This window comes from Protopterus annectens, chromosome 3.part0, assembly GCF_019279795.1.
Source record: "Protopterus annectens isolate FY-2018-M chromosome 3.part0, PAN1.0, whole genome shotgun sequence".
Classification (NCBI taxonomy): domain Eukaryota; kingdom Metazoa; phylum Chordata; order Ceratodontiformes; family Protopteridae; genus Protopterus; species Protopterus annectens.
This window is the reverse complement of record NC_056731.1, coordinates 161,946,611-161,959,939: the sequence shown is the minus strand read 5'-3', so window position 1 is coordinate 161,959,939 and position 13,329 is coordinate 161,946,611. Positions and strand designations below refer to the sequence as shown.

At 37.9% G+C, this 13,329-nt stretch overlaps 1 protein-coding gene across 1 annotated transcript in view; it reads left to right on the top strand.

The window, feature by feature from the left end:
- The window catches only part of LOC122796791 (dynein axonemal heavy chain 5-like), a 2,204,633-nt gene that overhangs the window by 1,302,853 nt on the left and 888,451 nt on the right, over window positions 1-13,329 (top strand). The window contains exons 48-49 of the mRNA XM_044065521.1: window positions 5,652-5,741; window positions 5,830-6,066. Of these exons, the coding sequence (XP_043921456.1) occupies window positions 5,652-5,741; window positions 5,830-6,066 (327 nt within the window). The remainder of the gene's footprint in view (window positions 1-5,651; window positions 5,742-5,829; window positions 6,067-13,329) is intronic.

Genomic DNA, 13,329 nt, shown 5'->3' with positions numbered 1-13,329 from the left:
GAGATCTATTTATTTATCCATTCATTTATTGATTTGTTATAGTTTTAGAGTGGCTCAAAAATCCTTTTCAGACACATTTGGCAAGTACAAAAACAATTTGTGAATAATTGTACATGAAAAATAAGGTTTATTTACATTGCTGACTAAGCAGTTTACAGAAGGCATACAATGTATGGTGAGAACAGTGTCTACATACAATATTTACAAAAAAAATATTATTTAGTTTCACAGTGGGTTTGCAACAAGTAGTAGTAACGGAAAAGTAGTAAACTAACACTGTAGTGATGTGATCTCCTAGTATTACTAAGTACAGTAGAGAGTCGATTATCCAAACTAATTTGGACCTAGGGTAGTTTGGATAATCAAATTGTTCGGATAATCAAACATATAATTGAACTGGGTAACAAATTCTGAAATCTTGTTTTTTTTCTGCATGCAGGAATGCACTTTTCAACCATTCAGTGATTCCAATGGACAATAAAGAATATTTTTCACACACGAGCTGACTACAAGCTCAAAAATATGCTCAGGCAAATACATATAATGTTTACACTTTCAGACTTTATGATTTTTCCCACCAAAAAACTTTGGAAGGCTAGTTCTGATAATTGACTGTTCTGATAATCGACTCTCTACTGTACCTTATAATCTAAGATTATGATTTCTTTAGCTATTGTCTTTATAGCAGGAGCATTTGTATTGATTAAGGAGTTGCAGTTTCAGTCGTCTGTGAAATTGTGAAATAGGGTCATTTTGTCTTATCTCCTCTGGCAGAGGATAGGACAAATTTAGACAATACATTTTTGCCTAAGGCCAGTTTTACGGGTGGGGGGGGGGTTGTGTAGTAAGATCCCATCATGATTCTCATTTGTGTTTGAGCCTAGAACAGTGTAAGTCATGAATGAGCTTGAAGACTGAAGTGTTAAGAAAGAAGGAAGTCCTTTGTTTGATAACAGTGCAGTGGTGTTCATTCCAGTGTAAGACATGTATAAATCGCTGTATTTCTGTTTTCTGTTTTGTGAAGTAATGAGAAATTTTGGGTGGAGCTGTATTTGAAAATAGAGAGCTCATATTCAAGTCTTAGCATGAGTGCATTAAAAGCAGTGGCCTATTTTGCATCAGAAGTAAGAAGGCTGGAAATTTATGTGTTAGTTTTAGCTGGTGAAGTACCTTTACATTGTGTGCGTGTGTCTGTGAGCATGTATGTGTATGGCTGAATAGATAAATGTGTCTATGAGTGAGACTGAGTGGGGAAGGAGCTGTATTGGGTGTGTGTGTGTGTGTGTGTGTGTGTGTGTGTGTGTGTGTGTGTGTGTGTGTGTGTGTGGGAGGGGGTGTCTGTCATATATCCACACACCCCTAGGCTAATGAGCAGAGCCTGAAACAATGGGTAGGGGAACCTCTAGCCACCAGGGATACCTCTTTAAACTAAAGCCTGAGCAGCACTCAAACAGAATGAGGATCAGGGAGTGGGAGGAAGCATTAGACACCAGGGGTAAACTTTAAACTCATGCCTGAGTGGCATGTGAACAGAGTGAGGACTGGGGGTGTGGGATCCACTAGCCACCAGGGATAAGTTTTAATCTAAGTGCCACAAAAGTATGCAGGGTAAGGGAGAACACTAGACACCTGGGATAATGTTTCATAACATGCCTGAAAGGTATTGAAACATGACATGGGCTGGGGATACACTAGGCACCAGAGAGAGAGAGAGAGAACTTTTTACATATCTAGCCTTAGAGGCACAAAAACATAGTGGGGATGTGGGCATTCACTAGACACCAGGGATAACTCAGAAGGTGTGGTTCAGGTGAGAACATTAGGCTCCAGTGATACTATATATGGTGTGTCTTAAAGGGAAGCATTGAAAAAAAAAAAAAAAAATAGAAAACTTTTTGTGGGAAACCTCTAGACACCAGGGATAAGTAGAGTGCCTTAAAGAGATTTGAACCCTATACCATCTTGTCTCTCACAGAGGATATTAGCCCTCTGCACCACCACTAGACACCAAGGATCGTATGTTAAAAAAGATATAAGTGAAAAAAAATCAAGTACAAAGGGACATAAACCCTGCATCCCTAGCACTTAAATGTATGTATTATAGTGTGTTATAGGGCTTGGTTCTATCTTATTCTGTATGTACTACATGGACAGCATTTTGTTTGTCACACCTCAATGGTAAATCAAACAAGTGTGTGTGCCCACTGCAGGATAGGGGAACAAATGCAAGTGCTATAGCTCTCAACCAGTCCGGGAGAAATCTCACATGAATCAGGGACAATCAAGGACACTATTAAAATATTAGTAGTATTAAGCTGAGATATTGACAGAATAAGAGATGTGAATCAATATACATTTTCTGAAGTAAAAGGAGTCTATCATTTTAATTGTTGTCATTATTTAGTAAGTGTGATTCACCAACTTTTCGTCAAAAGTCAACAGTTTTAAGGAGGATTAAGAGAGACAGAGCTAAAATATGAGTCAAAATTAGGGATGTCACTAAAAATCAGGGACAATTGAGAGGTCTAGCAAGTATACACAGGTTAAACTATATTGTAAATAGTACACAAAGTCCCTCATGTGGTAAATTTATTTATTTATTGATTTTATTTTGCATTTGTTTATTGGGAATGTCCAACTAGACAGAAGTCCTTTTTCAGCGGAGGCGTGGGGAGAAGTGCTTCACATGTAACACAGATTAGTAAAGTACAATTTCACAGGTACAGAAGCATAGCCCTATAACATTTCACATCTAATCATATTAGGATAATAATGTTTTAACATGTACAACTATTGTAAGATGAAATAAAAACACTATACAGAAAAAAAGTTGGAAACACCTTAAGCTGTACAATTGATTAACATCTGTAAGATACAGTACTATAATAATATGATGTATACTACAAGTGTCTATACTTAGAACAGAAGGAACTGTTGAGAGGAAGTGAGATGTAAGAAGAAGCTATACTTTAAAATAAAGAGAGATGTACTGTCTGTAGATAAGGGGGAGAAACTACCCTTAGTGAGTAAGCAGAAGATGACTAGCCTGGGGTGTCACAGTTACAAATCCAATTGTCTTGTAGGTGCATTTTTAGGGATTTTTTAAACTGAGTTAAGGATGTAGTGGCTGATATGTGAGTGGGCAGAGTGTTCCATTTTTTGGTTATAAAGTTTGAGTAAAGGGAGACACACGCAGAGTTGCTGGCTTTAGTGACTTGAAGGAGAGGTTTGCTACTGGAGCGTAGGACCCTAGTACTGGAGTAGACATGTATTAGGTTTTGTAATGCCGGGTTTTTTTTGGGGTTGTAAAGAATTTTATGGGTTAGTATAAGTTGGTGGTAAAGGAGAAGATGGGGAAGTTCAAGCCAGCTGAGTTGTTTTAATGGCTGAGCAGTGGTGTGTGAGTTGTGAGCAATTGGTAGTGAACTTCGCAGTTTTGTTATAGCAGGCCTCAGCTTTATATATTATATATGTTATATCTGATTTTCTAAGATTGGTGAGGATTGGGGAGGCATATAGAAGTGTAGGTATGAGATGTGTCTGTGCTATTTTTGATCTGGTGCTGCCAGTGAGGAATTGTTTGTTTCTATATAGTCCCCCTAGTTTTTTGTGTACTTTCTTTACGGGCAGTGAAATGTGAGTGTCAAATTTCATGTTACAGTCTATTTCAACTCCTAGATGCATGGTGTGAGTGAAAGGAGAGATACTTGTTTTGTTGTTAGAAATTATAGTGAACATGGATATGGGAGTGGTGTGAGTAGTGGGCTGGAATATGAGAAGTTTGGTTTTACTGGGGTTTAGTATTAGCTGAGAGTTGGTAAGCCATTCTTCTACAGAAAGGAAAGAAGCCTGTGTTTGTAACTGCAGTTCTTGGAGAGAAGGAGAGGAACAGATTAGTGCTGAGTCATCAGCATATTGGATGACAGAGGTGTATAGAGTAGATGTATGGAGGTTGTTTGTGAAGTTAGAGAAAAGTAAAGGGCCACGGATGGAGCCTTGGGGAACAGACGGGGTGACTGGTAATAAAGAAGAGTTCTTGCCTCCACTGTACTGCTTGCTGTCTATTGGATAAATAACTTTTAAACCAGGCAATGGTGGATTTGCTAAGATTCAGTTCAGAGAGGGAGTTAATGAGTTTGTTGTGGTTAACCACATCAAATGCCTTGGAGAGGTCAAGGAAGATAGCAGAGACATAGTTGCCATTATATCTATGGTTGTTCATTATGTGAGTAAAAGACAATAGGGCTGTTGTGGTGCTGTGGTAGGGCCTGAAGCCATGTTGGGTGTTTGTAAGAAGGTTGTGGGTCATAAGGTAATCTATAATTGGAGTGTATATACACCTCTTCAGTATTTTGGACAGAGATGAGAGTATTGCTATAGGTCTATCGTTTGTTAACTCTTTTGATCCCCCCCCCTTTGTGAAGTGTAATAATTTCAGAAATTTTCCAGATGTCAGGGACTAGATTTTCATATATTGAACAGTTGATAAGAAATGATACAAGGTATGCAATGGCATCAGCAGCTATTTTCAGAAATTCATGTGGCAATTTGTCAGCGGCTAAGGTGGTAGATTTAGTTTTTTAAGGAGTTTTTAATTATATCAGTAGAAACAAGATGGAAGGTAAACCCATTGTTTTTATTATTGAAATTGGGTGGTTGTAAAATTCAAAATTGCCCTGTTAGTCTGCTTGGTACGCAGGCGGTAATACTGTGTATCCTTGAATGTATTCTCCTTTCCAAACAATGCGTACTGTCCACTAATCTAAAGGGTGCATATGCTGGGATTCCCCTATCCCCACTTTATACCAATCCCTCATGTGGCAAATTGATACACAGGCTGTGATACTGTGTATCCTTGACTCTTTATGCTCCTTTCTGAACAATGCATATTGTCCTGTAACTCTAAATGTTGTACATGCTGGGATTTCCCCTACTCCTCCTCCCTACAAACTATCCTGTTACTATGCGAGTGCACAGGCGTTTATGCCCCTGCCCTCTCCTTGTATTCTGCCCTTTATTCTGCAGGGTGCTCAGGCTGTTGTTCCCTTGCTGAGCTTTGCAGACACAGCCTTGTTACTTTGCATGGTGCGCAGACTGTGCTGCATATGTCCCTGCTCTGCAAACTGCCCCGTTGCTCTTCATAGGTTTTGTTGTTGGGCTTTCTATCATCTGTGCCTCTGCTCCTTGATCATACTTGTACTAATAATATGCAGGGTGCACATACAGTAGTAATGTGTGTGCCATCATGTAGGGGTACCACTTCTATGCAATTGTCATGGAACTCTGAAGTTCTTAGTATGCCATTTAAATCTATGGAATATCAGGCTTCCTATCAGTATACAGTAATGTACTCTCCAGTGGTAGCTTAGAGTGGGATGATAATTACGTTTATGAATTGCATAGCTGTCATTTCATTGGCCAAGAATCCTTCTGCCTTGTATTTGACATGGTGAGACAATAACAATGTAGTATTTGCTGATATACTTGAAAAGGAATCATCATGTTTCAGTGGTAGAGAGGACCTGTGCTTGTGTCTACCTCAATATACCCTAAATTGAAATGCTTATATCAAGGTTACATTTCTCTGTGTCTCACCGATTATGTACCAAACTGAATATTCTGTTTAATTCTTGTGTTTGTTTATCTTTTAGGACTTGATAAACTTTCTGTTTACTGCTGTGATACCAAAGATGCAGATTCTAGAATGCATGTACATAAAACAAGCTATTGACCTCTTACAGGTATGTACATATACATGAGCTAAATGCTAATATTGTACTAATACCTTGGCAGAGCAGGATCATATGTTTACTTTTTTGCTTTTTACAGGGCCTTTTGTATGCAGAACATGATAAACAGCTCAGCCAGGAACATCTAGCCCGTTTATTTGTCTTTGCCATAATGTGGTCTGCAGGTGCTCTTCTAGAACTGGAAGACAGAGCTAAAATGGAAACTTTCTTAAAGAATCATTCTTCAAAATTAGAGCTTCCTTTTATAAAAGGAGAAGAGACCATCTTTGAGTTTGTCGTTAGTGACAGTGGTACATGGGAACATTGGTCACAGAAGGTTTGTCAGCCTTTTATAGTCATTGCATTTTTTATGACCTTTGACAATGCTTGCAGCAGTATCATGCATACTGGTATATATAGCTGAGAATATGGTAATATTGGTATTATTGTCTCATTTCAGCGGCATCTGCATGTTTAGAACTTGTTATATATTCAACATAATGAGTGGGTGAAATACCATTTGGGATTTATTTATCTGCCTGCCTTCATACCTCCCTTATTTCCCCGTTTCTTTCTTTCTTTTTCCTCTTCAATGCTTCTTCAATCAGGATTTAACTTTTGTTTTAGTTTAGTATTTACTTGTATTTCTTTCTGTTCTTTCTTCCTTGCTTGCTTTCTTTTTCCTTTTTTCTTCAGGGTTTCCTTTGTTAGTTAATTATTTATAGAATGTGTCAGCCTCTCCTGGAGTTCTCTTGGATGTTCAACATTAGATGCCAGCCTTACCCAAGACACACAAACACACATACACACACTCACACGCGCACACACATCAACAGAGGATTTGCAGCCTGGATTCTGGACAAGTCCACAAGGGACAATGGTCCCTGAATTTAGCACACAAAAGGTGCTGCAGAGATGTGCTGTCTAGTAGTAGTAAGACTTTTTTTGTGCTAAGGTGGAAGAGTTCATTGATGTCAAATCTCATAAATCACATTTCTGCTGTCAGTCCCATGAGTTCAGACATCAACTGGCTTCTGATCTCAACATGTCCTAATATGGTTCCCCAGGATGGTGGACAGTAGATGCTCAATCTTTCTGTATCCTGGCTAGCACTCTGAATCATAACTACCCCGACCATGGGCCAGCTGTGATTTATTTCTTAAATGAAGGGATCTAAACCTCACCGCAACAATAAATAGGATGTGCTGGAGGGATAGATTCCTGTCCCAGAGACTTCCCATGCTTTGGAACAAGATTCCAATCTACATTAGGCAGAGCTCCTTGCTAACACTCTTCAAAAGAAACCTTGACGAGTAGATGGGAAACAGAAAGTTTACCCCGGGGATCACTTCAGTGGCTCTGCTGGACAGCGGCACAGGGAACTAATCTAAGGGGGCGGCGAATGCTAACAAATTCTGGCTAGGCTTATAAATACCTTCGGGCAGATAGCCTAATACCTACCTATGAAAGACTATTTTTTTTTTCTCATTTTGTTTTCGAAGCTATTTTCTTTTAGAGGTTGCATTCTCTTTAATGCACATATCAGATGCAGACTTGATAAATTACTTGTTATTGACATATTTATCATTCTCTTTGTATATGTTTTTCTGACATGGTCACTCTTTGGGTGTATTGCAGTTCAGCACCAAATCTCTGTTTTGTATATGTGTAGAAGTGGTTAGAGATAACTAACACAGTGACAGCTGCATATGACAGGTACTTACAGGATGACTAAAATACATAAATAAATAAATAAATAATGTCAGCAATTAACTACCAAAATAACTAATTTACAAAATAAATGCCGCCATGAAGTGAATATTTAGAAATGGCACTTGAAGTCACAATATACTTTTAATGCCTCACAGTAGATCCATTTAACACTGGTCGAGTGGCCTCCGAAAGACATACGTGAATGGGCTTGCCTTTGCTGAAGGTTGGGCATCAGGCTGGCAACTCGGCACCATGAAAATCTACTGCCAATCATTAGCGGACCAGAGTTCCACTGTGGCGACCCCTAACTGGGAAAAGCCGAAAAGACAAACAATTTTGTTACAGTTAATTACTCCCAATTTCACTTGTGCTAGCATGTAAGGAAGACTGCTAGTCCTCAATCTCTCAACTAGTTCTACAATTCCTTACATGTGGGTTGAAATAATGGTGAGGGGTTGAGGGGTGGCCCATTACAATAAAAATGCATCTCTGTCTAAAGGTGATATATAAAAATGCATCTGCATTTACATCTGTTATTCTTTAACCTCCTCACTGACTCTACAGTCCATTAACACTGCACAGTAATATATAAATGAATAACTCAAATTGGAAGGTGGTTGCTCCCCCAAGTGCTGTAACAGATATAGACGCAGATGCAGTTTTAGTATACATTACAGAAAAAGTCCATTTACAAAATGGCACTACATCTCCATCATCTGTTGCAGCATGTAAAGTGGGATGGTCACCCCCCAAATGCCACTAGCTATGCAATCTGTGAACCACCGCCCAGTATTTTATACATGTACGCCGCGGTGGTACGGCGGTAGCATTGTTACCTCACAGCAAGAGGTTCTCCCGTTCGATTCTCGACTTCGCTTGGGAGTGCCTTCTGTGTGGAGTCTGCATGTCCTCCCCGCAGTTGGGTAGCATTCAAAAGACATGCATGCGTAAATTGGCATGCCTTTGTTGAAGGTTGGGCGTCAAGCTGGCACCTCGGCATTTCATAAAAAAAAATCTACTGCCGATCATTAGCGGACCGGAGTTTCGCTGTGGCGACCCCTTACCGGGAAAAAGCCGAAAGACAAACAACAACACTGCAAAATACAGGGATTAAGGGGTGTCAGACTTTTTACATGTTGTAAAGTAGCTGCAGATCTGTTTTTTGCCGTTATGTATGTAATTTCAAAAGTGGAATCGAAACAGCATGCAGTTGCCTTCATAAAAATAAATGATATATAAGATTCATTTACCAGAGTTATATAGGAGGACAGAGAGAGTACAACAAAGGGAAAAGTGTATTATAGATAAGCAACAATCTGAAGGGAAAGAAGTATTAATGCTTTAAAAGAAAACAGCAAATTTTGCAAAGAAAAAAAATAAGATTGGTAATGAACCAGAAACAATACTAAACCCATTTAATGATTTTGCTTTTGTTTTCATTTTTGTTATTAATCAACTTTCTTCTGCCATATAGGAAAAGATTCTTCTGCTTTTAAGAAACAAAAACTTTTAAAGCTATTATAATACGGTATTGTATTTGGCACAGGACTGTCCCTGCCTTTCAATCAAGCAGTAGCAGCATTTGGGCAGGGTTTGTACTGTGATATAACCAATCTGCTTGAGTTCTCTCCCCATCTAATTATGAAATTGTGAACTGTAGGCCAACTTCTGAAGGCCTTATTTTGTAGTGTGGCAGTACATAGTGAATGTATACATAAAAACAAAATAAAATGTAAAAAATAATAATACTTGACATAACCTACCCCTTTGGCAGAGAAGGGTGAAGTCATGTGTTTGACTATAGATTCGAGAGTTGCAATGTGTGGGTTGGGGAGAATGGAAGTGAATGACCACTGTTGGCTCACCCATTGGGGGGGGGGGGGCAGGGTACTGACTCTGGCTTGTAGCTTGGATGACAGTGCTACAGGGAGCACTAGGTATTACACCCATGGAGCATGATTCTACTGAGCACACGCTGCCATGCAGGTGCATTGCATAGAGGCAGACCAGGGAAATAACGTGTTTGGAGGCACAGATTCTTCCTGAAGTAGATAACTTAGTGGAGCTTGAGGGAGACTGCCTGGGAGTTAGGAGCTATAGGGGATGAAAATAGCAGGAAAAAAACTTGATTGCTGCCCTGTGCTTGGCTATTACTTCATAAAAAAACAAATGGGCTAATTCGATGCCTTGTGGATTGATACTTAGCAGGCATTGGGGTATGCAAAATAAAATTTGAGATACAGACTCAACTTCTCAAACAAAGCTGTCACCGGTATATATATCAGTGCAACAGTACGACAATAAGCAGCTCATAATTACAGCTGAAACATTCGATTTTAAATACAGTGGAAGCGTGTTATGTCATGTTAAGCTATAAGACACTCACAGTGAAGTGGAAGGAAAGGCTATGAAACTGCTGTACTGACCGAAATAGTACTGACTAACAAGGTTACTGTTTAGAAGTGATTTCTAGCTGATGCTAAGTCACATTTTTTGAGTCTGGAAAACATGAATAACTGGCCAAAATCAGGAATATAAACAGGATGCATTTAGCCACTGGTTATCAAATGTGCAAATGCAATAGAACTCATTTGAATATATATCTCATTTGAATATATGCAGATTGAAAGATATTGGTGAGCACATTCAGTATACAAGGTACACATCTACTGCATACTAAAATATTTAAAGAGCCTATAAACATATCTAAAGTGTTATTATTCCTCTTAAGGTATATGGCCTACCTACATACCTACCCTACTACCCATATTATGAACACAAATATAATCCCAGGTAGTCTGATATCCTTTCCCACCAACAAATCAACAGGTCTGATGAGATGATACATTTTCTGAAAGTAACACTGCTGTTGTCCTTCTCTCCAGCTGCAATCAGAAATACATTCTTGCTGGCTCTAGGAGTTTACTGCCTAGTCTCTGTTTTTGTTAAGAAACAATATGCTCATTGTTTTATTATCTCCAGTCCAAATTGTTAATATTCAAGTCATGTAGTCAGATGTTGCTCACCATTCCCCCACTAATGCAATCTTTCTGAAATAAAAGTACTAGTCTAGTAGACGCATCTATACCTATGTTTACAAGAACCTCCAAAACAACTATTTTTCAGTGACAACAGTAGCCATATTGTTCTCAGAATGAGCATTACATAATCTCAGACTTCTAGTTTGTGCTTTACACAAAAACTGAAGCCAAATAAATCATACTTTTAGTGGCGTTCCGAAAGACATGCCTGAATGGGCGTGCCTTCATTGAAGTTGGGAGTCGGGCTGGCAACTCGACACCATAAAAACCAACTGCCAATTATTAGCGGACCGGAGTTCCGCTATGGCGACCCCTAAACGGGAAAAGCCGAAAGACAAACAACAACTATTTTTGGTTACTCTCTCCCATTACAGAAACTGAGAAAAAATAAAACTATTTACTGCTGTTATAAGATTTATTCTAATTAATATGAAAAATTGAAAGTTAAGACCTTTGTTGAAGTGCTGCAATGGTTAGGTTATTTAATGGCTTTTAGTGGAAGTCCCATCTAATATCACAATGTGTTCAAACGACTAATTGTCTTCTGACTCACAAACGTTAATGCCTCCATGAATTTTTTTTTTTTTGTGTGTGTGTATAATAATAAACAATATGGCTGCAGGTCAAATATACTTCCTCTAACTGTTTTCATATATAATGTGAGAAGAGTTAAAGTCTTTAAGAACAGTACCTTCAAAAACAAATTCAAAATACATTCCATTTTGGGCCATATATGCTAGCTGTATACAGTCCAAGTTGAAATTCAGTGTGTGTTATCAAGTTGCCACACACAATCACCCGGATAAAATTGATCCTACCAAACTGAAATAGTCCTCAGATGAGTTCCACTTATAATACTTCTTCTGTAATAGAAACTAGTGTCCCTTTAATTCTGATTTGAGTATTTATAGGCTTACCTGGCTCCCATGTCAGACAGACGTAAGAATTTTCTCAGTGATCACACAGTCCCGGTATACTGAATACTTTGCTGCAAGCGCTAGTGAGAATGATACTGTAGTCTGAAGGTTTGATGAAGCAGATTAAATTACCAAAATCAGAACTAGTACAGCATTATGTGTCGAATGTGAGGTATTTGTAGGCCATGCTGGGTGCTCTGTATGTTACAGTTTTGATAGTAAATGCAAAGCTAAATGATTTCTTTACTGTTCTTCTAGATTGTTACAAACAGACCTGGCATTGCTGCATGATGTTACTTAACTGTCTGTTTTGGTGCCTCTGTTTTGGGATTATTGGTCCAATCTTCTCCATCAAGAAATCAAGCAGGATAAATGTGTGCATGTGTATGTATGCAAGTTTCTGTGTGTATCTATCTATCTGTCTGTCTATCCATATCTACGTACATACACACACACACACACACAGATATATATTTTATATATATATATATATATATATATATATATATATATACATACACACGCACACACACATGTATATATATATATATATATATATATATATATATATATATATATACATCAACTCTGAGGTTGGACTTACTCAAAAAAGGAGGAAAATCCCCTCCAAAAGCAATCACTTCTGGCACACAACAGTGATTTCCTATGGAGGAACTCTGATCGTCTGCAAGTTGAAGCTTGGGTGGTGAAAACTTACGAGTTATAGCTATGTCCACCAGTAGAATAGCCATGAAGACCAGCAAAGAAAAAAGACCACAAAAGGAGAACAAACAACAGCCAAAAAAAATGCCACTCCCCTGGAATCAAACCAGAGATCCAGTCTCTGTAAGGCAGCAATGTGTGTGTGTGTGTGTGTGTGTGTGTGTGTGTGTGTGTGTGTGTGTGTGTGTGTGTGTGTGTGTGTGTGTGTGTCGCTAGAGATGTAAAATTGCTTTTTAAAGGCACAGTATCTCAAAATTGTACATAAAACAAGTGAACAACCTCCCACATTTTTATTTGAGGAAATTAGCTTTTTTAGATGACAACTTAAACAGGGCATACATTTATATTTTGTTGGCAGTGAATGTTTTTTATATTTTCAGCTTTGTGTAGCATGCATTTACATTTTGATGGTAATTTATAAATTTTACATTAGATATTTTACAATTTTGCCAATTGCTGATAGATTTGTGTTGTTAATTGTCTCCTTCATGTTTGTGGTCTAAGTTATTTTTGAACTTAACTCATCGCTCATTGCTACCTTTGCTATAAATTTTCAACAACCATTTGGATCATTGGCAAATCTGAAATTCAAGTATGTTAATAAAAAATGTAAATATTTTAATGTAGAAACTATAAATGCATTGCTGTAGCTTGATGATCAGTTTATTAAAATATGTTTGTCCTTATTTCAGCTTTTTTGTTTATCTATGGACATTAAAAGGAAAACAAATATTTTATTTGAGTTTAATTCATGATGTGACTATGAACATTTAACTGCACCAACAGTATAGCTAAGCCTAATTCATATCAATGTCACAATTCATGTCTAATTTTTGAGTTTGCCCTGTAGTCTGAATGACAATCAATGTGACGCTTTTTATGATTTTTGCATATGAATACTTAACATTAATGAAAAGATATCTCTAATTCTTAATGCAACAGGACAAATAATTCTCGTAAATGAAAACATATTGCTGCATCATATATAATATATGTCCCTTCGTTTCTTTCACTTGTCTCTTTACTATTTTTCTCACAGATAGTCATCAGCTCTATAAAATGTCAGTATTCATTTTGTATAACTGGCACAATTAAGATGGAAGACTGTTATTGGCACACATATAGATTTTAATGCACAGGGTACAGGTTAACTTCGGTAGTATATTTTGCGTATTAGCATTTTTATGAAATTATTTTGTTATGATG